The 19,943-nt window shown below is 37.9% G+C and overlaps 1 protein-coding gene across 5 annotated transcripts in view; it reads right to left on the bottom strand.

Moving 5' to 3' along the window:
• The window catches only part of INPP4B (inositol polyphosphate-4-phosphatase type II B), a 176,406-nt gene that overhangs the window by 32,485 nt on the left and 123,978 nt on the right, over positions 1 to 19,943 (bottom strand). For 4 of the 5 annotated variants that reach the window (XM_074155061.1, XM_074155060.1, XM_074155062.1 and 1 more), the window contains 6 exons: positions 17,453 to 17,623; positions 16,314 to 16,437; positions 15,134 to 15,251; positions 9,632 to 9,772; positions 7,446 to 7,543; positions 2,819 to 2,931 (listed from right to left, as the gene is read on the bottom strand). In XM_074155061.1, the coding sequence (XP_074011162.1) occupies positions 2,819 to 2,931; positions 7,446 to 7,543; positions 9,632 to 9,772; positions 15,134 to 15,251; positions 16,314 to 16,437; positions 17,453 to 17,623 (765 nt within the window). The remainder of the gene's footprint in view (positions 1 to 2,818; positions 2,932 to 7,445; positions 7,544 to 9,631; positions 9,773 to 15,133; positions 15,252 to 16,313; positions 16,438 to 17,452; positions 17,624 to 19,943) is intronic. The other variant, XM_074155063.1, reaches the window with a different exon arrangement.

Raw genomic sequence — 19,943 nt, 5'->3', positions numbered from 1 at the left:
TACACTAGTCTCTTTTGAAGTCCATGAGTCATTGTGACTATTCAAAGTGAATGAGTCATAAGAAAAAAAACAGGTAATTTTTTCGGGATGAGTGATGGCTCTGATGAAGGGAGGGGAGACTAAATCCCAAATCTGGACTGGCAGCATATATATAAAGTGCTGGCTAGTGGGAGTCAGCTTTGACCTGAGAAGCATTCTAGGCACAACAAGCAAATGACCATACCCACGAGCTTATTTTGCGTTGAAGTTCAGTACAAATGTCTCAATCATTTTAAAGTGGATTAAACAGAAAACTATCTGCTAACTTAAATAAACAATTAAAATCTGTAGATTCTGATTTAAGGAGAAACGTGGTTAACCTGATAGGCTGACCCAGATAAATCCTCAGAATGACTCAGTTCACAAAGCAGCAACAGTTAAACAAAGTAAATAATTAAAATGGGCCAACACAATGATCTGACGCTCTAGAAATCTAATAAGAAACAATACCAAATATATGGGAATATCATCATATCAGAACACACAGTTTACAGTTAGTGCCCAGCCTAAATTTTACCCTCAATTTTCCTTACTTCTTCCCCAAATACATTGAAGATATAGGAGGAGGAGAAATAGACTTAACATTTATTAGAGTTTTAGAAAATCTCCCTTACAAAGACAGATTTAAATTATTTAGATCGTGATTAAGCTTAAAGTGGGGATGATAAAAGCATATAAAAGCATGAAGACTAAAACAAGGATAAAACAATACTCTGATTATTTCTCCTGATAGAAGATGCAGGGTGCAGCTTAGGAAATAAAGAGATATAACATTTAAATCTCTGTCCCATTATACTTAGAATAAATGTTTGTGATATCAATTTGCAAAAGTTGACTTTTAAAACGCAGATGTATTCTCACAGTCCCATTACAACGGGGATTACATGCAGGTAGAGATACCTATGCATATCCATGTGTAATCTCATACATCTACTGCAGTAACAAAGGGATATCCTTAGAGCAGGGAATCATGCCTTCCCAACAAATAAATGTAACATAGTATTAACAGTGTGTAAGTCAATAGGTCCAGAAATACTCATTTCAGAAAGTTACAGTAAGGTAACGTAAAGAGAAATAGAATATAGTGAAGGAAAAACCTGAAACAGTTTATATGTCCAAAGAATGCTTTTTACCCATGAAATGACTTTAAGGGAATCCTGAATAGGTGCCAGAATACAACTTTCTATACCCAAAGATTTAGTAAATTCTGCCATATTCTTTGTAGCTCATTTTACTGATTTATCTTCTATTTCTTTAAAAAGCAATGTTTCATAGTAATAGCAGAACTGGTATTGCAAGAAAAGCTTATATTTTTACTCACAACAGATTTACACTGCAACAGCATGTGGTATTATTTATTAACCACACGGCAAAACGTTATTAGCAATATAAAAAAAATACAGTAGTGTTATTAATACAAAGACATAGTTAATATTGTCTTGATTCTGCTGTTAATAAGTCATGGAAAATTTTATTAGTATTTTGTATGAGAGATTTATTTGCCCTGAAGGGTATATGCATCTGAAAGTTCCCCAAAATACTGTCTTGCTTCAATTTCAGTAGATGCCAAAGACTCATGTCTCTGCTTGTATAAATTGGCAGAGACATCAAAGGTACTTTTCGTAAATCTAAGACAATTACCTCATTGAATTTCACATTTCTGAAAAGCTTGAGCACTTTATAAATATCTAAGGGATGTTTTGTTGTGTTGGGGTTTTTTTTGTATTTTTTTTTTAACATGTATGTGCAAAACCCACAGAATTGGGAAACAAAAAGGAATTATGTGAATAAAGCAAACTAAGTATTATTCACTGTTTGATAAACATGTTCTCTTTGTGTTTTCCCTGTGCCTGAACATCTGCCCTTTGCATGTCTAGCTTATTTTGTGTTGCTGTCAGTGCCCTTGGAGTGGCTGTCATGGTGACACTGGCTAAAAAAAACCCATAAAATGTGATTGACTAAAAGTTGTACTGCTACAATTAAACACTTATTTATAAAACATGAGTACCCTAATTACAGAACATCAAAAGTTGAGTGCAGCAATATTAAACAAAAGCCAGAGCAAGTAATCATGTTCTGCATCATACCTCAAGGTTTATGGACACTAAACAATGAAAGGAAGGTGTTTTGAACAATCAAATTTTATATTATCAAAAGAATTCTAAACAAACAAACAAAAAAGATTAGATACTGTAGCTGAATACTGTATTCTCTCTCTCAGATGAGGTGATACATTTACAGCTATGTGTGATTGTCCAAGCAATTGATTCTGCCCATACTGGGGGTGAAGGGATTCCTCTGCCTAAAGCCAGATTTAGTTAGCTAAAGGAGAAACATGCCCCAAACTAAAAGCAAACCTCTTTTACTCTGTTTCACAACTCACTGAGACAAATGAAAAATCCTGCATCTGGGACAAAACAACCCCAAGCAGCAGCACAGGCCACGGACTGCCTGACTAGGAGAAGCTCTGCAGAAAAGGTCCTGGAGAAAGTAGGGGACAAAGTGACCAAGACAATCTCTCGCACTGAATTCTAGCCAGTTCTACCGGTTATGAAAGCGAGAAAAAGAAAATACCTGTAATTTAAGTGTAGGAATATATATTCATGAATTGAATGAGAGACCATCAGAATTGAAATGTTAGAAAACCATTTCAGTGTATCTATTTACTTTAATCATTGAGTTTTCCAATCACGTCCTTAAAATCCATTACACTTACAAGATCAGCAGGCATGTGAAAATTAGTTCATCACGTGAACGTATCTGAAAGAAGAGAGCTTACCGTTGCAGCAAGCCACATGATTTCTACATTCTTTCTCTTTTTGGCCTGGATATTTTGATGGAGATTTTCTAGCAATCCCTTTAAATCATTTTGTTCTTGAAAATGTGGTAGACCTGGAAAAAAAGGATGATAAGGTTGCTCATTATGGTAAGGCTGATGATAGGGTTATGCTGACTAAAAAATGACCATATTAAAGAACAAATCTATTATTTAAAGCCTTATTCAGACACAGGATGGAAAGCACTTGCTAAATATTTAGGGAATAAGCAAAACTTATTTCTTTTTAAGTATTGGGTTGTCTTCCCCAAGATCTTCACCATGGAAAATTAAAGTGTCTTCAATTTTTATCTTATAAATGGATGGTGAAAACATTCAAATCTCTGCTATAGTAAAAAAAAAATAAAAAAAAAATCTAACAAAGGATATTTCTCAGTCTGAAATTAAATGAGACTTTAATTTTGAAATACTAAATTTCAGGTTTACTTAAAACTCAAAATTTTACCTACTTGGCCTGGCTATGGCAGCTGAGCTGAAGTTATATCAATCATAGATGTCTAGAAGGAATTCAAGAATAGGCAATTTAATTTTCTTTTCTGCTTTATGTGTATTTATAGGAGGGTTTTGTTCTAACGTTACCTTTATCTTCGTTAGTTTTGAAAATAAGTAGAAACACCCAAAATCTGTTTTTCCAAATGATTTCTTCTTACAGTAGTGCAATGAAAAGAAATTTAATAATAGTTATCACCAAAGAAAGGCTCAGAACCAGTTGAAACAAATTTAAACCAAATTGTTAATTTTTTTTTTCAACAAGAAAAAGTAGGACATTCCATCCAGTGCAAAAAAAAACCCCTATGACACAAGCCCCAAACCCCAAACCTAAGATTTACATTCAATTCAAAGAGCAAAACTGAGGCAACTACTAATGGAGGTTAAAATCCATTCTCCTAAGCTGATCACAGCTGGAATGATCCCTCTAATCAACAGGCTTTTACCTTTTATCTCTAATGAATTCTGTAGATTCCCTTATCCATCATTCATAGTAAGAAGTAATTTAAATATACTCAAAAAAGAACTATTCTAAAAATGTCTAAATTGCCTTACCCTTACCGTACTGCCAAAAAGAAAAAAGAACGCAGGAAAAAGTACATTCAAACTACTTTTGTAATGATCTTAATGAGGATTGTTTTACCCATGTATTACAAGTCCTGATCATACAATCAGATGATGCAGAGCACATAAAAACACATCACAACCTGCTAGACTATTACACTTATCCTGCATCTGTTTCTTTAAAACACACAGCATATGATGAGCACTCTAAAAAGATGCTTCCAGAATATGAGAACGTATCACTAGGTAAACGTTCCTTTGGTTCTCAGCAGAAAATGCATCATCTTGGAGAAATGACTTCACCATAGGTAAAGCACGATTCTCCTAATTTATAATATTGCTGAATGCGCTGCATCTTCACGGAATCATGGAATCAGGGAATTGTTGGAGTTGGAAGGGACCTCTAGAGATCATCTAGTCCAACTCCCCTGCTAAAGCAGGGTTGCCCAGAGCACATCACTCAGGACTGCATCCAGGCGGGTCTTGAAAATCTCCAGGGAAGGGGATTCCACGACCTCCCTGGGCAGCCTGTTCCAGGGCTCTGTCACCCTCACCGGAAAGAAGTTCCTCCTCGTATTTGAGTGGAACTTCCCATGTTCCAGCTTGTGCCCGTTGTCCCTCGCCCTGTCACTGGGAACCACTGAAAAGAGTCCAGCTCCATCCTCCCTCAAACTGCCCTTTAGATACTTATAAGCCTTAATAAGGTCTCCCCTAAGCCTTCTCTTCTCCAGGCTAAAGAGCCCCAGCTCTCTCAGCCTTTCCTCGTAAGGGAGGTGCTCTAATCCCTTAATAATCTTAGTTGCCCTACGCTGGACTCTTTCCAGTAGTTCCCTGTCTCTCTTGAACTGGGGAACCCAGAACTGGGCACAGTATTCCAGTATTCCCATCTTGACTGGATGGGATCAATTGCTTAGATTCCTTGTGTCACGAAGTAGTATTAAACCGTCAACTCATTCTCATAGATTATAAGGGGGAGAAGCCTGGCAGTACAAACCAGACTCATAGACTCCACGTTGAAAATGCACGTGCTATTACATGCACTATGGTGCTACGGAAGAAAATCTATTGGCTTGCAGGGTTTCTAAACCTTGCATGCATCCCTCTTCTCACATGGGACAATACTTCGCAACACTGATTTGCTGTGGGCGTCAGGTATAAAACCGGCAACACCAAATATCACTCACGACACAGGTTTCTCTGATTTTATGCTTTCAGCTGCTGAAATTGAGTTCCAAGCTGTTCTTTTCAATTAGTTATGTACTACTAAACAACAATCATACTTTTTTGTACGCTCGCTATCATTAGCTATTCTATGAAAGTGGTACTATTTTGCTGCCTAAATCAGAACTACATTTGGTTGGCATTTTTAGTAGGAATCTTTCTGGAAGCACACTATTATTTATTGTTTTCAGAGTTTCCCATTAGAGAAATAAAGAGATTCAGAAACAGGAGAGTGACAGAGAGCATATTTATCTAAAAGACGACAGAAAGTCAGTGTTTGGCATATGCAGTTACACGCAGCTGAAGACTTAATAATTGAGAATAGAGAGAAAGTTAGGATATTATTGGCAATGGGAATTACAGAGATGAGAGAAAAACTAATAGCAAAGGTGGCAATACCTTTATAGGAGTATCAAATTGAATTCTTTGAAATGGAATATACAAATGAAGCAGCAGGCAAGCAAGGCTGCCTAAGGATGGTGAATGCAACAGCCTGGCCACGTGGGTCCTCAAATTCTGTCTGGCTTTAGGAGCACTACTTGTAACCACCAGCTTTGTGAACGGGGTTCTGCATTTATCTTGTAGCACAGATTTGGCACTACAGGAAACTACCTGGCAAGGTGTGACAAAACCATCAAGGACCCATCTATACTGAATGGCTCTCACTTGGCTGCAATACCAGGGCTGCTGCCAGCTTGGATGGAGGTTTATCTTCCTAGGAACTTGAGCACAAAGGTGGGGGAGCGGGGGAGGAACTGAAGTTCTCCCCCAGCTGAACAATTTGGAGAGTTTCACTTTTTTTCCAGGGAGCTGGTTTAAAAGGCACATTCCTCGAAGCCAAAAAGAATGATTCTGTATAATGGCAGGGAGCTACTGGGAAGGGCAATGGAACCAGAAAGTGCTTTGTCTTCTGTAAAAATTTGGACAAAGAACAGACTCAGATCTTAGAGGTAGGGAAAAAACAAGAAGGTAATAATAACCAGAAGAGACATGATGAATTAGACAAGTGTAGTTCTCAAAAGCCTGCACAGTCTGGAAGAAGTCCAGGAAGACTGTGTTCCTCACTAAAAATGCTTCAGCAGGAAGACAGTACAAGGTTAGTTGCTGTTAATGAAAAGCAGCCAATACTATCTGAATGCAAATTTTTGTTTATATATAATCAGATGCATTCATGAGGTAGCAGATTTACTTTAGACCTAACCCTGGATGAGGTTAGTTTTTCAGGATGCTTTCTTGGCAGGATTCCCCTAAATTAATTACTAACTTCTTGTATGAGTTTCTCTGTAGAAATCCTAGAAATGCTACAGACGTGGGTGGATGGATGGGCATACTGCCCACCGTTTAGAACAGAGCTTTCACTTCTGTCAAAATTATTAACAAATGAAAATCATCCTGATATAAAAGATAAACATGTACAGATATATAGTGACACATTAGATATAACTACAAGTACACACATGTAATGGATAGTTTGCAAAAGTAATCAACACAAGGTGTTCTGTAAGAGAACAGAAGCTTTGCACAGGATTTTAATCAGCAGTATTCACCATGAGGAGTTACACACGTCTTGTAGGATTCAAAAGATTCGACCCCCCCCTTAACTCAAGTGAAGGAGCAGAGACCTAAATCCAAGCTATTTAAAATCAGGCTGAAAATCTGCAACATTTGGGAATATAGTTTTGGCATTAAGACTATTTTAACTACTTTAGATTAATACAAATGGTCTTTTCAGTGTTTGCTTTCAACAATCAAAGTAACAGAATAGTAATGTTTATGATACCAAAATTCTGTGAAATTGGAACATAGGGCCTATTCTAACGGAAGCATTTTATTAATATCAGTGACATTATGATGAGGCTCATTGCTTGTATTTGCATCTGCAGATTTCTCAATGGTTTGCCATACCTTAATACATATTCAAAGTAAGAATGTAATGACTGAAACTGATGAAAATTCCCACCAAGTATTTCTGTACAGATATAGTAGGTACAGACCGTCCTCTACTTGAAAGATTAAAAAGCAGATTATATTAATAATTTAAAAGAGCTGTTTAGTTCATCATTACTCAGTTTCACTCTCCCTGTAGTTTCTGCTATGGCCTTGGGCCTGCAATCGCTACTGACTTCAGCAGGGCTGGGCACAGGCACAAAGTGTTTAAATTTATGGAACAAGTTACGGCACTGAGGCCTAAATCTAGAAGCTGCACACTAATATTGTGCTAAAATTACTATCTTATAATCTTTCACCTATCAAACCTTTTCAAAGCCATTTGGCTATTGTATTATTTTGTACTCACAATCAGGAGGCATTTTTTCTGTAAACAGCTTGTAATATTCTTTCAGAAGTTCTAAGTTTTCCTGGTTAATGTTTTCCTGCAACGTAGTGTCTCCAAACCTATAAAAAAGCATAGTAAAATGACGACAAAAAAAGCCACAAAAAAACCCAAAACCAAAACAGAGCTAAATTATCCTTCAGAATTATTTCTTTGCATAAAGAAATAACAACTTTTTTTTTTTTTCTTTTTTTCATGTTGATTGTACTAGGTTTTTTCCAAACGTATAGTGGCTGATCTTTCCTGTGCTTTGGAACTAACATTTGGGAATGAGGTCATTACTCATGGATAATTCTTCCAAAAAACTTATGGACAAAGCAATCCATTTACAGACAAACATTCAATAAAGCACACATTCTTTTTCCCTTCACAAAGCCAAAATATTTCCGAGAGTTTAGTTTAAGAGAGTAAATAATAAATCATCATTCCTTTCAGAACAAATTGTATGCATTTAGGCATTAAAGATTTGAATGTATACTATTTCAGTAAAACAGGACTGCTTAAGAATATAAATTTCTTTGACTTTATTTGCCTTATTCTCTGATATTTGTTACCATCATCTTTGTGGGAATTTCAAATGGCACCACAGGCAGAGAACACCAACTCCTACTTTTTTTTTTCTGCTGTTGTTGCTTAGGTATATTAATTTCTACCAGAGCTGGACAATACTGAAGCCCCACAAGATGGAAGAGATGCAAGCGTCAGGTGGAAAACCTTCTGAAGAACTAATTTCTGCTCTGGTCTGAGAATATTTGCTACAAATTGATTACTTCTCTGGACAATTTCTGCCTTACACTGCTCCTGAGCTGTTAGTTATCTTGGTTTCTTGTATCTGAAACTAATGACAGAACAATTTCTCTGCTGTTGAGCAGTGATTTCATCATTAAGCTTCACAGAGCTGTGACCCTCAGGTTAACGGACTTCAGCTGTCTGCATTTCAGCTTGCAGCAGCACACAGACCTCAGTGGCAGCTCAGGAGCGTTACGGGGTTGAAAACAGAAAAGGAAGTGGAGGAATACAGAAAGAGAGGCATGGACAGGTTAAGTAAGAAATTCAGGTAGACAAAAGGAGACACAAATCAAAAGATATTAAAGGTACTGCTACATCATGCAGAAGGGAATAAAATATTTAAATGGACCAAAGAGGGAAAAGACTCAACTACTTCCTCAGTAGCCACTGCTGTACCTTCACATGAGATATACTTTCAACTGTGCTTTATTGAAAGTAGAGATGTTTGCATATAATAAAGCAACATTTTTCTAGAAATTTATCACAAAGCCTTATTTCTAGTTTAATATTCACTTTTCCACTAAAAAAGACTTTTTACCAAAACACAATGTTTCCAATCTCAAAGACAAACGTGCAGCTTTAGGAGTTAAGCGATATTTTTAACTAAGTCTAACCTTTACATCTGTTAATGCACGTGGCCAAACTGTTTCCACATGGAATAATCCAACTTGATTTGCTTAATAGATATAGATATCAACATATATCTATACTTATACCTACATTAATTTTTCATTCATGGCTTGCTTTGTGCACAGTGTAAAATCACCACTGTGAACAATGCCATTCTTCTAGCCACTTCAACTGCAAGCCAGACATCTTCTCACACCGACTCCTCTACAAGTCCCCGTATACCGAGGCTATTTCCAGATCTTGTCAAATCTTTCTTCTTCAGGATGTTCTTCAGGATATTCCTCTCTGCCTATGCCACCCATGTGAGCTCTCACAAACTTGCTTCTTGGTTACTGCATACTGCTTTTCTCTGATTTTGGAAAAACATGATGTTTCCTAGTCACAATTGTCATGACTGGTTTTGTTGGGTTTGTATGCCATCACTTCGACCACGTCACTCGCCTCATAACACCCCTTTTCCCTTCTTTATGGCATCAAGAATAAGCTATATAAACTTGGAAACTGCGTGAAATAAAGTCCTGCATATGGACATATCTTCACTTGGACTTTTTCATTATTTTGCATTGCTTCATAGCTTGTGCTCATTTCCTTTAATATATTTTAAAATACACCAGGTCAATGTGAGATGGTGCAAGAGCAAATAAAAAAAAATATTTATTTTTAATCCTGAGAGGTATCCTGTACTAGCACGGCATACTTGGAGAGAAAATGAAACACGATTTTTTTCTTACCTCTCTGCAAGTGTTTGCTGTTCATTGATTCCAACATTAAAGAGTACTGGATACATGCGAAGTAGCTTTCCTTCTTTAATCTCTTGTGGCAGCAACTCAAACATCTTTGCTGGAAGCTGGACCTCTATAACGTAATGTTCACTAGGAAAAATAAAAAGAACAAGGATGGGAATATTGATTGTTTTGCTCAAAATTATAACCTTTCGAAATTATAGAGAACATGTAGACTTATAAATCAGTTCCCCCTTTTTCCCCTTAATTGTATTGAACCATAAAATGGGATGATTCACCTTGCTTGTTTTAAGAGCATAAGCAAGGTATACAGAAAAAGGCAGGTATATATAATCGTACTTTTGATAGCGACTTCTTTACTGAGGTGAAAATCGGACCAGAGATGAAAGCAGTAAAAACGTCTTCTGCTACAAAAGTATCAATAAGAACACCTCAACTCTTAAAATATATCTTGCTGAGTTACAAAAACAACTTCATTTCAGAAGCCCCAACTTGATTCTGCATCCACTCTTAATGTAATATGAGCAAAACCCTTTCGCTAAAGCCCAAAGCAAAATTCCCATTTTCTTCAGTGGCTGGATTTTCTCCCTGGGGATAGAAAGCATCACCAATAACAAAATTGACTCTGTGAAGATAATAATTGAAGGCTCATTACACAAACATGAATCCTATTTTAGGAGAAGGGATATGATATATAGCACTTCTGGTTTTATGTTTGCGTTTGGTCTGACTTTATGAAAAACATGTTACTTTGGCTGCCAGTCCAAATTCTGATCATGCGGAACCCTCAAGTTGAATTTCACCTGTCTTTGAGGACTGATGTCTGACCCCACAACAGACCCAATGCCATGCTGTTAACTTAGTTTTTATTAGCTTTCTCTCTGCTACTAGAGCAAATCAGTCTAATAATAAAAAAAAAAAAAATAAAAAAAAAAAGAACAGACTAAAAGCAAATCCATTTCTCCCCAGGATTTGGCATTTTAATCATTCAAAGAGGGCCAACTGACAACAAGGACTGAAATTTTCTCTCCTGCACTTGGTATACCACCAAGAAGGAAGAGTATTACAGGAACAGGAGGGAAGGAGGATCTGTATCCTACCTACAGAAACCACGCCTAGGAAGTTATACAACTTCTGCATGGAAAACTTAAGATGGAAAACTGTTTGCACCCATTAAAATAATCTATCACGAAGTCCCTCCAACCCTTATTTTAATCAGTCATGTGCTTGTTAAAGAATTTAAATACGATCTGGATTATCCACGTGTAGAATTTGGGGGTGGGGGGAAGGCAGAAAACCTTGAAGAAAAGGGGCAGTTTCTGCAGTAGCTGTGACACCTTGGGCAAGCTGGAGGGATCACAGAATCACAGAATCTTCATGGTTGGAAGGGACCTTTGAGATCATCGAGTCCGACCATACACACACACACACAAAAAAAAAAAAACCAAACCAAAAAAACCCACAAAACCCACAGACAGACACAAACCAACAGTCTTGCGCACTAGAGCATGCCCCCTGAAGTGCCATGTCTACACGTTCCTTAAACACCTCCAGGGATGGCGACTCCACCACCTCCCTGGACAGCCTGTTCCAGTGCCTGACCACTCTCTCAGTAAACTAATTCTTCCCAATATCTAATCTAAACCTTCCCTGCCGCAACTTCAGACTATTAAATGAGTGGCACTATGTCAGAACTGGTGTTTGGATAAACACACAGAATCACAGAATGATATGGGGTTGCAAGGGACCTCTGGAGATCATCTAGTCCAACCCCCCTGCCAAAGCAGGTCCACCTAGACCAGGTTGCACAGGAACGTGTCCAGGCAGGTTTTGAATGTCTCCAGAGAAGGAAACACCACCACCTCTCTGGGCAGCCTGTTCCAGTGCTCTGCCACCCTCAAAGTAAAGAAGTTCCTCCTCATGTTTAGGTGGAACTTCTTGCATTCAAGTTTGTGCCCATTCCTTCTTGCCCTGTCACTGGGCACTACTGAAAAAAGACTGGCCCCATCCTCCCGACACCCACCCTTTAAGTATTTATAGGCGTTGATCAGATCCCCCCTCAGTCTTCTCTTCTCCAAACTAAAAAGACCCAAGTCCCTCAGCCTCTCCTTGTAAGAGAGATGCTCCAGGCCCCTCATCATCTTTGTAATCCTCTGCTGTACCCTCTCCAGCAGTTGCCTGTCCTTCTTGAACTGGGGAGCCCAGAACTGGACACAGCTCCAGCACAGAAGAGCTGCTGGTCATGTTTCAACCTCTCTCCTGCCCATATATCTGAGAACAAAATAAAATGGATCCAGTACAGACTTGTGACTGAAATCTAATTGTATTCAGCTAGGGCAGGAGCATATGCTTTGGTATGGGCTAGAACTAGTGTGTAATCTTTGAGCAAATACCAGATGCTCCCTACTGAGGAGGGTTATCAGTTTTGAACGGAGGATACATGTCTCGAGGGGCGGGGGGGGGAAGAAAAAAAAAAAGAAATGGTTCTACTCCCCATAAGTTTATTTGGTTTGTGTTTTGTTTAAGTAATTCACCCATTTGAAGGATATAGAAAGTTACCAAGGAATAAAAACTTACAAATGATCTTTGCACAGCAACGTTCATTCTCAGCCTGCATGTGAGCACCCCCAGCTGCTGTCAAGTGCTACCAGAACATTTTTATGTGATGGAGTGCTTTCATGAGGTTGAGAAGAAATGTTGGTTTAGACTAATTGAAAGAGCATATGCTGCTGAACCAAAATGCCACCAAATCACTGCATTGCTACATTTCACGCCCCCCCCCCCCCCCCCCCCCCCCAATCCCAACAAATCTTTCAGATTGTGAAAGAACATTGAGAAATGCTGACTTTTAGGCAGGATAAATTAAAATCAGTACCATTTGAGAGCTTCCCCTTGTCCATTTTTTTCTTTTTTCAAAACATTTTTTGAAGTCTCAGAGACAATCCTTGGTAACTTTTAAAAATCTGTAACCAACTGCACAATGAAAACCATCTACTTCTGATCATGTAAGGAAAAGGCTATCAAGCTGTGACAGAGAGCCGTCTAGAAAGTCCAGGAATGGTACTGAAGTCAGGTGGGAAAAAAATAAAAAAGAAAAAGAATGCAAAGTACTGAAGTCTAGAGGACTTGTTTGACAATAATTTGTCAAACCATAAGATACCAAGTATCTTATAGGTCCTACGCTTCTACTTAAACAAGAAACAATAATACAGCAGCATATTTTACCACCATGTAGTTTCTCTCTTTCATGGTTAGACAGTGCAGAGATACCAGGGGACTTTGACATGAGATGGATAAGGTGGCTACTACGTTTTCCAATGAGAAGGAAAAATCAGTACATCGTTTTTAACATTTAATGATCTCTCAGGAAAACAGGGTGGAGAAATCCAGCACGTTTAAGAGAGTAAATAATAAATCATCATCTCTTTCAGAACAAATTGTATACATTTAGGCATTAAAAGTTTGAATGTATATGATTTCAGTAAAACAGGACTGCTTAAGAATATAAATTTCCTTGACTTTATTTGCCTCATTCTCTGGTATTTGTTATCATCGTGTATAGACAAACACTTGCAATCCTGTTAGAAAGTTTCTAAAAATTACCACCACTTGGCTGCAGCCCTCAGCTGGGAGGTGCTTTTCCCAGCTCTTGTTGCAGCTAAGTGACAACTTTCTAGACCACTTCAACGTGGCTGTAAGTGCTAGTCCGATTGCAGGCTTCGTTGAAAACATGGTATCAAACCCTGTGATGCCTCAAAGTTCACCTCTGCAATCAAATACATTCTATCAAAGAATTTTATAAAAGTAAGCATTAGCTACTTTTGCCTATAATAAAAGAACCTGAGTGCCTGAACAGAGCTTCACTTCACCTGGATGGTCAGGGTCAGCCACCCACATCAGCAGGTCAGTGCACTGCTAGCCAATGCCACGCTCTGTGGACTGATTTGTTTGTGTACACGGAATCTCAGTCTTAAGCACTTCCCTAGAAAAACAATTACAAGTGAATGCTCTGAACTCTGCAAGGTAAGAATTTGTAGCTTAATTTTCTGTCTTGCATCTCCACAATCTCTTAGTCTTATTTCATCAAGCCACACCTTAAGAAAACCAAAATGATCTAAAAACTCTGGTGTTTTCAAACCTTAATTAGAAAATAGCTAGGTTTTCCACTGTCTTCTCTTTTTATGGTTGACTTCCAATGCTGTCTGATAGGAGCTGTCTCATCGTAGCTCTATCAGGAATGGCACTCCTTCACAGAAACCTTAAAGATTTTTTATTTTTATTTTTGTCTGATACCAATTCCACCCAGTGAATTCCTGCCACTAAGTACAGTAGAGCAATCACAGGCAGTAACTCTTCTTCCTAAAGACTGACTACTCCATCAATCCAAAATGCCTGAGGCAGCTTAAAGCTCGAGTCTCTTTCAAACCCAGGACCTCCTAGCGTGACAGTTCAGTGTACCACAGTAATGGCAGCAAGCCAGTAAATGTAGCTGCTGGATTTTTCAAGATTTTTGACTGCTGTGATTTACAAAGGATGCATTTCTTCTGTTTTATCTACACACCATAATTACTCTTAATTTTTCCCAATGTGTTGCCTATCATACTCCGGCCTTCCTGCTATTTATTTCAATGCTTTCTTGGAAGGCTCATAGGATGAGAGTGAATCATCCAGAATAATTAAGTAAATCAGTGGGGAAAGCCCCCTTCAGAGGAAACATATCTTTTCTAAAAGTCGCTGCTTTTAGCTGAATTTAATTTACAGTCATCTTACAAACAATGATACTATTAAGGAAGTGATTTCTGCAAAAGTAAAAACATTTGGAGCTTCAGACTGGAATAAAGATGAAGATGAAAAACCCGTTCCTCCTGTGTAACAATCTAGTTAACCCTCTTATAGCCACAATTAAGTATTTCAGTTTACGTCCTGATATTCAGCAGTGCTGACGTGTAATGTATGGGCTTTATGCAAGGATTTCTGAGGTTGCGCTTGTCCTGTGTGATCTTCAGTAACTCAGGCCTCATTTTTCAAAAGTGACCACTAAGTTTTGGCATCTGAGTTTTTCAGTTTCCAAGGCCTAACTCTTAGAAATGCAATTTCATTTGTCACACTGAAATACAAGTTCTGGACACCTCAAAAACAAGGTTTCTTCAGTTAGAGGCCATTTTTGTAAATACTGACCTTGTCACTTCTTTTTGATTCAGTATCTATATATGAAAAATGCAACAGAAACTCTGCACAACCCAGATTTTGATCAATTTGTATTAATAATTGGAGCTTTTAGCTGTTCATCAGGAAAGTAACCCAGAGCCCATATTACTCCTTGCTTTACAAATCCCTACTACCTCATTACATCTCTATTCACCTCATGAAAAGTAAAACTACTGCATTTTCCGTATAATAGAATTCAGCAACAAGAAACCCATTATCTGGGGTTTCATGTGCTACAGATTAAAACTACATGCCACGGGCTCCAGGAAACAAAGTTCTTACCGCCTTCCTGTTATAATAGGCAAAAAATCTTCTGATTTGGCTTCAATGACTTTAAACATCACTTTCTGCAAATCTGAAATTCCCACAGCCATGTCTTCTAGCATCCCCGCTTCTTCACCTATATGGAAAGATTACAGAGGTTATTAACAGAGTAGACAAGATCAGTCACTGAATAGGCTATAGTAAAGCAATATGGGGATTATATTTTCCAGTCTGTGCATCTAAAAATCACAGCCCTAAATCCACATTAAAGTAACCTACATAAAAGCAAACTGATTTTTAGAACTGCTGACAATTCTCTGTGGCCTAAATGATAACTATGAGTATTAAGCACCTCTGAAAATCAGCCTGCTCTATATGTGCATAGAATAAACTCGGAAAAGCCATTTTTGTCTATTCTGAAAGTGTTTTTAAAGACTGTCCTGCTGATGGAGGACAAAGGTTTTGAGAATAACAACAATGAATATCATGCAAAAGGGAGCCAGACAGCAATCTCCAAGTGAGGATCTGCAATTGCCTGTGCATTAAAGATCTGCACAAATGCTAAATCCCTCTACTTTGGTCAAAATCTCTAATTTGGGGAAGGATTCTAACACATGTAATTCAAAGCATTTTGAAACATACAGCAGTTCCCCCCCCAAATTTCCTTTTTAATACCTATCAAATTATGTCATCTGTAAGAAACTAGGATTTAAACAGTTTTCAAGTTATCTCCACATCACCAATACCGACACAGTCAGGGCAGAGGCTGATAGAATCAGTAACTGTTTAAATCTGCTGTTCGGGTTAGCTGTATAAAGCTGCTTTTTTGGGTCAGGCCAAACGCCTATACAAACGGAGACAGTTTTTATTAAATAAAAAGTTCCACTAACTGCACTGCGGAAGGAGTCTCCTGTATGTAAGACAATGTAGTTCAGCACTCTGCACGGAATAATTAGCAACTAGTGTTCTCAGAGGAATTGAGAATAAAATATCCGAGTAATTTTTGATGCAGAATCCACAACACAGCATCAATGACTTCAACTGTGCTATTATATGGACGTCTACTGTCTCCTAAGGATAATATTTGTTAATTCAGTGAGCCACATTACTGGAAACAGAACAGACGTTAAAGAAAGAACCTCCCGGGTAAACTTCTGGTCTGGATGCATAAGGAACTTCGTCCAAGAACAATACTTACTATACGTACTGAGGAGTCCTTCATATTGCACAAGCAACCCAACGGTATGAAGCTGTTGTAAAAATCCTTGATCATGTAAACCTGTGTGCAATTTGATTATAAACCCACAGACCAATCCAGCAAGCTATAAAGACAATGAAAACATGTGAAATTAACAGATGTACTGCTAAAACATAGTTAAAATGAGGCTTGCTATCATTATACACAACACAAGTAATATTTAGATATCTGAGAAAACAGCACAGATATTTCTGTTTAGTGACTACATACATAATTTCATATCAATATATTATTGAGGCATTTTTTTGGTGTAAAAAGCAGTGAAATATTCCCTTATTATACATTAGATAAGCTTCATTTGTTTTGTGGGGTTGTGTGTTATGTACACTGACGTAATCGAAACCAGAACCTCCGTTGGCAGTCTATAAACACATAAGGCTGTAAACCAGTTAGGCACCTAATGCAAGTGAAACTCCATGGTGGTTGCACCCTAACTCCTTAATTATGTTAGGAAAAACATATAACTTAAGGGAGAAAATAAGACAAATCATTTAGAGAAAAATCTATCTGGAAAACACAATCTACAGGAGAGGATCAAAAGAACTTCAGTTATTTATCAAGAGAAGACAAGTCTGAGGAGAGACATGCTAATAGTCTTCAAACATATAAAATACTGCCACAAACAGAAAAAAATTATCTGTTCTTCATTTCCAAGGTGACCAGGAGAAAAAAGTACCTTGCTTGAATAGTAGCAAGGAATATTTAAGGCTAGACTTGAGAACTTCACTTACAGGTGAGGATACTGACATATAATCTAGGAAGACTAAAATGAGTGTGCTTTTTTGTGCAAACTTTTGTGCAAAATTTCTTTGTGCAAAAGGGAGATAGATAACCTTTTCCAGTCCATTGCAGACCTACTTCTCTGACTCAATAATACAGTTACTATGGATTTCCATTTACTATTAATTTCTCTATCACATAAAATATATAAGTGGATGTAATGGAAAACATATGAAAAAGTTGCGTTACATTGGGCAAAGGAAAAAAAAAAACAACAAAAAAGAAAAACACAAACGCTGGCATGAATAGTATGCTTAATTATAGCAACAGTAGGAGATAAGTGACACAAAACAACCTACTGCTTGACTGAAGACGATATCTCTTCTTAGGGTCAGCATCAAACACTGTGGCAAACCACAGGCAAGTTCCTGGAGCAGAACAAATGCCATCGATTGCTTCGCCCTGGTCACCACCTCTCCCATGCAGTCCTTCAGCGTAATCACCAGGGGATAAAGCTGTTCATACCAGTCACCTAGAACAAAACAGATCATCCGTTCCAAAACAGAAAACTTGCAGTAAAAATTGTTTTCAGAATGGAAAAAGGGCTGCAGTGGCTGCGTACACCATCTTACACCTAAAAACGACCCTGCAGGTCTATCCTAACCCTTGTGGTACAGCAAAAGCCACCGGAGAATATGCTTAGAGGTAGGACTCAAGCTTACCACCAAGACTGGGACCAAATCCTTGGCCTGAATTCAGCTATATCCTGAGACCTAACATCTCTGTACAATTTGCATTAAAGTGTCATAAACGGAGCATACAGGGATACACGTGAAAACTCAATTAGCACAAGACAGATACAGTGGAGGTGAAGATCTCCTGTTCATTCCAGCGTTGACAGCTAGCTATTTTAAACAAATGAGTACCATAAAAAAAAAAAAAAAAAAAAAAAGGAGGGCAGTGGGGGGAAGAGCCCATATTTAAGAAAAAGTGGGTGCTGGAAGGCAAAACAAGAAGAAATAGATATCTAGAAGGATATTATCTTTTTAATGTATAGGCTGGAAAAATACTAACTTTCAGGTCACTTTCCTTTTTCTTTTTAGCTTCTCTCTGTATTGTTCTCTTTAAATATTTAGAGATATTGAACTCATTATTTTTTTAGCTACTTCGAGCAGAGAGATTTAGAACTATTTTGTAATATGTTTTGCTCTGTTAAAACGTATGCTGGGAATATCAGAAAAAACAAGCTAGAGAAATGCTTGAAAAATAAGACTCCTTAATACGTTACAAATGAAGCGAAGTGATAACTAGGAATGGAGGAAAATCAGAACAGCTTTCTCAAACTTGCCCAATTACCCAAGCTGTTCCTGAATTTTTCAGGATTTAATCAAATCAGACCTGCATTGTAGTTGCATATGGTTTTGCCTACCCCTCCAAGTTGAGCAAGTAATAACTAAAAAAACCTCACCCTCCTTCAGAATCTACATCTCAGTTTCATTGTTATAGTTTAAAATAAAAGAGAAATCAACACTGCAGAAGAATCTATGTAAAAATAGGGAGTGCAACCGACTTAATATAGTCCATCACTGACATATTTTCTGTAGATTAGTGCAATTAAGAACCAATGATAATTCAAATCTGTTCAATTTCAATTGTAATTAGGTGGAAGATAACAGCACGCTGTTTCAGGTAACATTCTGAGTCAGGCCAATGAAAGACTTGTTAGTACTGAAGAAGTTCTTCAGGCAGGAAGACATGGCAGCCTGTTTCAAAGTCAATTTGGCTATGCTCCAGATAAATATGTAAATGAATAAAACTGTAGCCAAGACGACTGGAGAGAACTTTGAAAGCCAGGAGAAGCTGCAAAAAAAATAAGGCACAGGAAAGAGGAAATAGAGATGAGGACAGAGCGGTCACAGGGAATAATTTGGGTTCTTTTGCAAATAATGTCTTTGTGGTTAGATGGCGTGTGTTTTTGCACAGTCATACATATTTCAGTGTGACTTACACAGAATGAAGTTAGAACCATTGTGAACAAAACAGAACATCTTAAAGGTCCCTTCCAACCTAGACGATTCTATGATTCTATAAGCCATCCCCAGTTTCATGTTCCAGCAAAAAGAGGTGTATTTATACATGCTATTGACTAAGAGAGTACCGATACACTGCGTGCCGAGGTCTGGTGTACACATTTTAAAGAGACTGCTGAAAAAAAATGGAGAGCTTGCAGAGGAGAGGTACCAAGATTTAGAGTTTAATCTCCTTAAGCCTATGAAAAAGGAGGAGCAGCAACTTGATTCCCCCTCTTCACGAGGAGAAAATAACAAGTACTAGCAGGGATGTTTATTCTAGGGAATAAAAGCAAGAGAACAATCAAAGGTCAGAGGCTGCTGTGAGACAAATTTAGAAATAAGGTAGACAACAAAGTGTGACATACTGGAAGTCAGACAATCTAAACTCTCCTTTTCAGTCTTGTAGTAATTTCTTAAATTAATCAAGAAATAAATGCCAAGGCAAGCAACCGCAGCAGAATAAGATCAAAAGATGTAATGTATACTGAACCAGTGAACAGGACTGTATGTGATAAGAATAGAGGGCGTTGTCTGCTGCTAACTTGAGCAAATAATGAAAAAGATCATACCCGGCCACTTTAAAGTAGACGTCAAGGTACAGACAATAGACATCTGTTCCACTTTCATGGGAAAGCAGAGCTGGATGCAGACACTGCCAAGGATCTTCAAGTACACTGACAGCCAGGGCAAGAGAGAAAAAGCTGGATTTCTAGAACTAGTCACACTTTGTGAACCTGCTATTACAATTTCAGGTTACAGGGATAGGGCTAAAGGGCTG

The sequence above is a fragment of the Numenius arquata genome, chromosome 10 (genome assembly GCF_964106895.1).
Source record: "Numenius arquata chromosome 10, bNumArq3.hap1.1, whole genome shotgun sequence".
Lineage (NCBI taxonomy): Eukaryota > Metazoa > Chordata > Aves > Charadriiformes > Scolopacidae > Numenius > Numenius arquata.
This window is presented reverse-complemented; position numbering and strand designations above follow the sequence as displayed.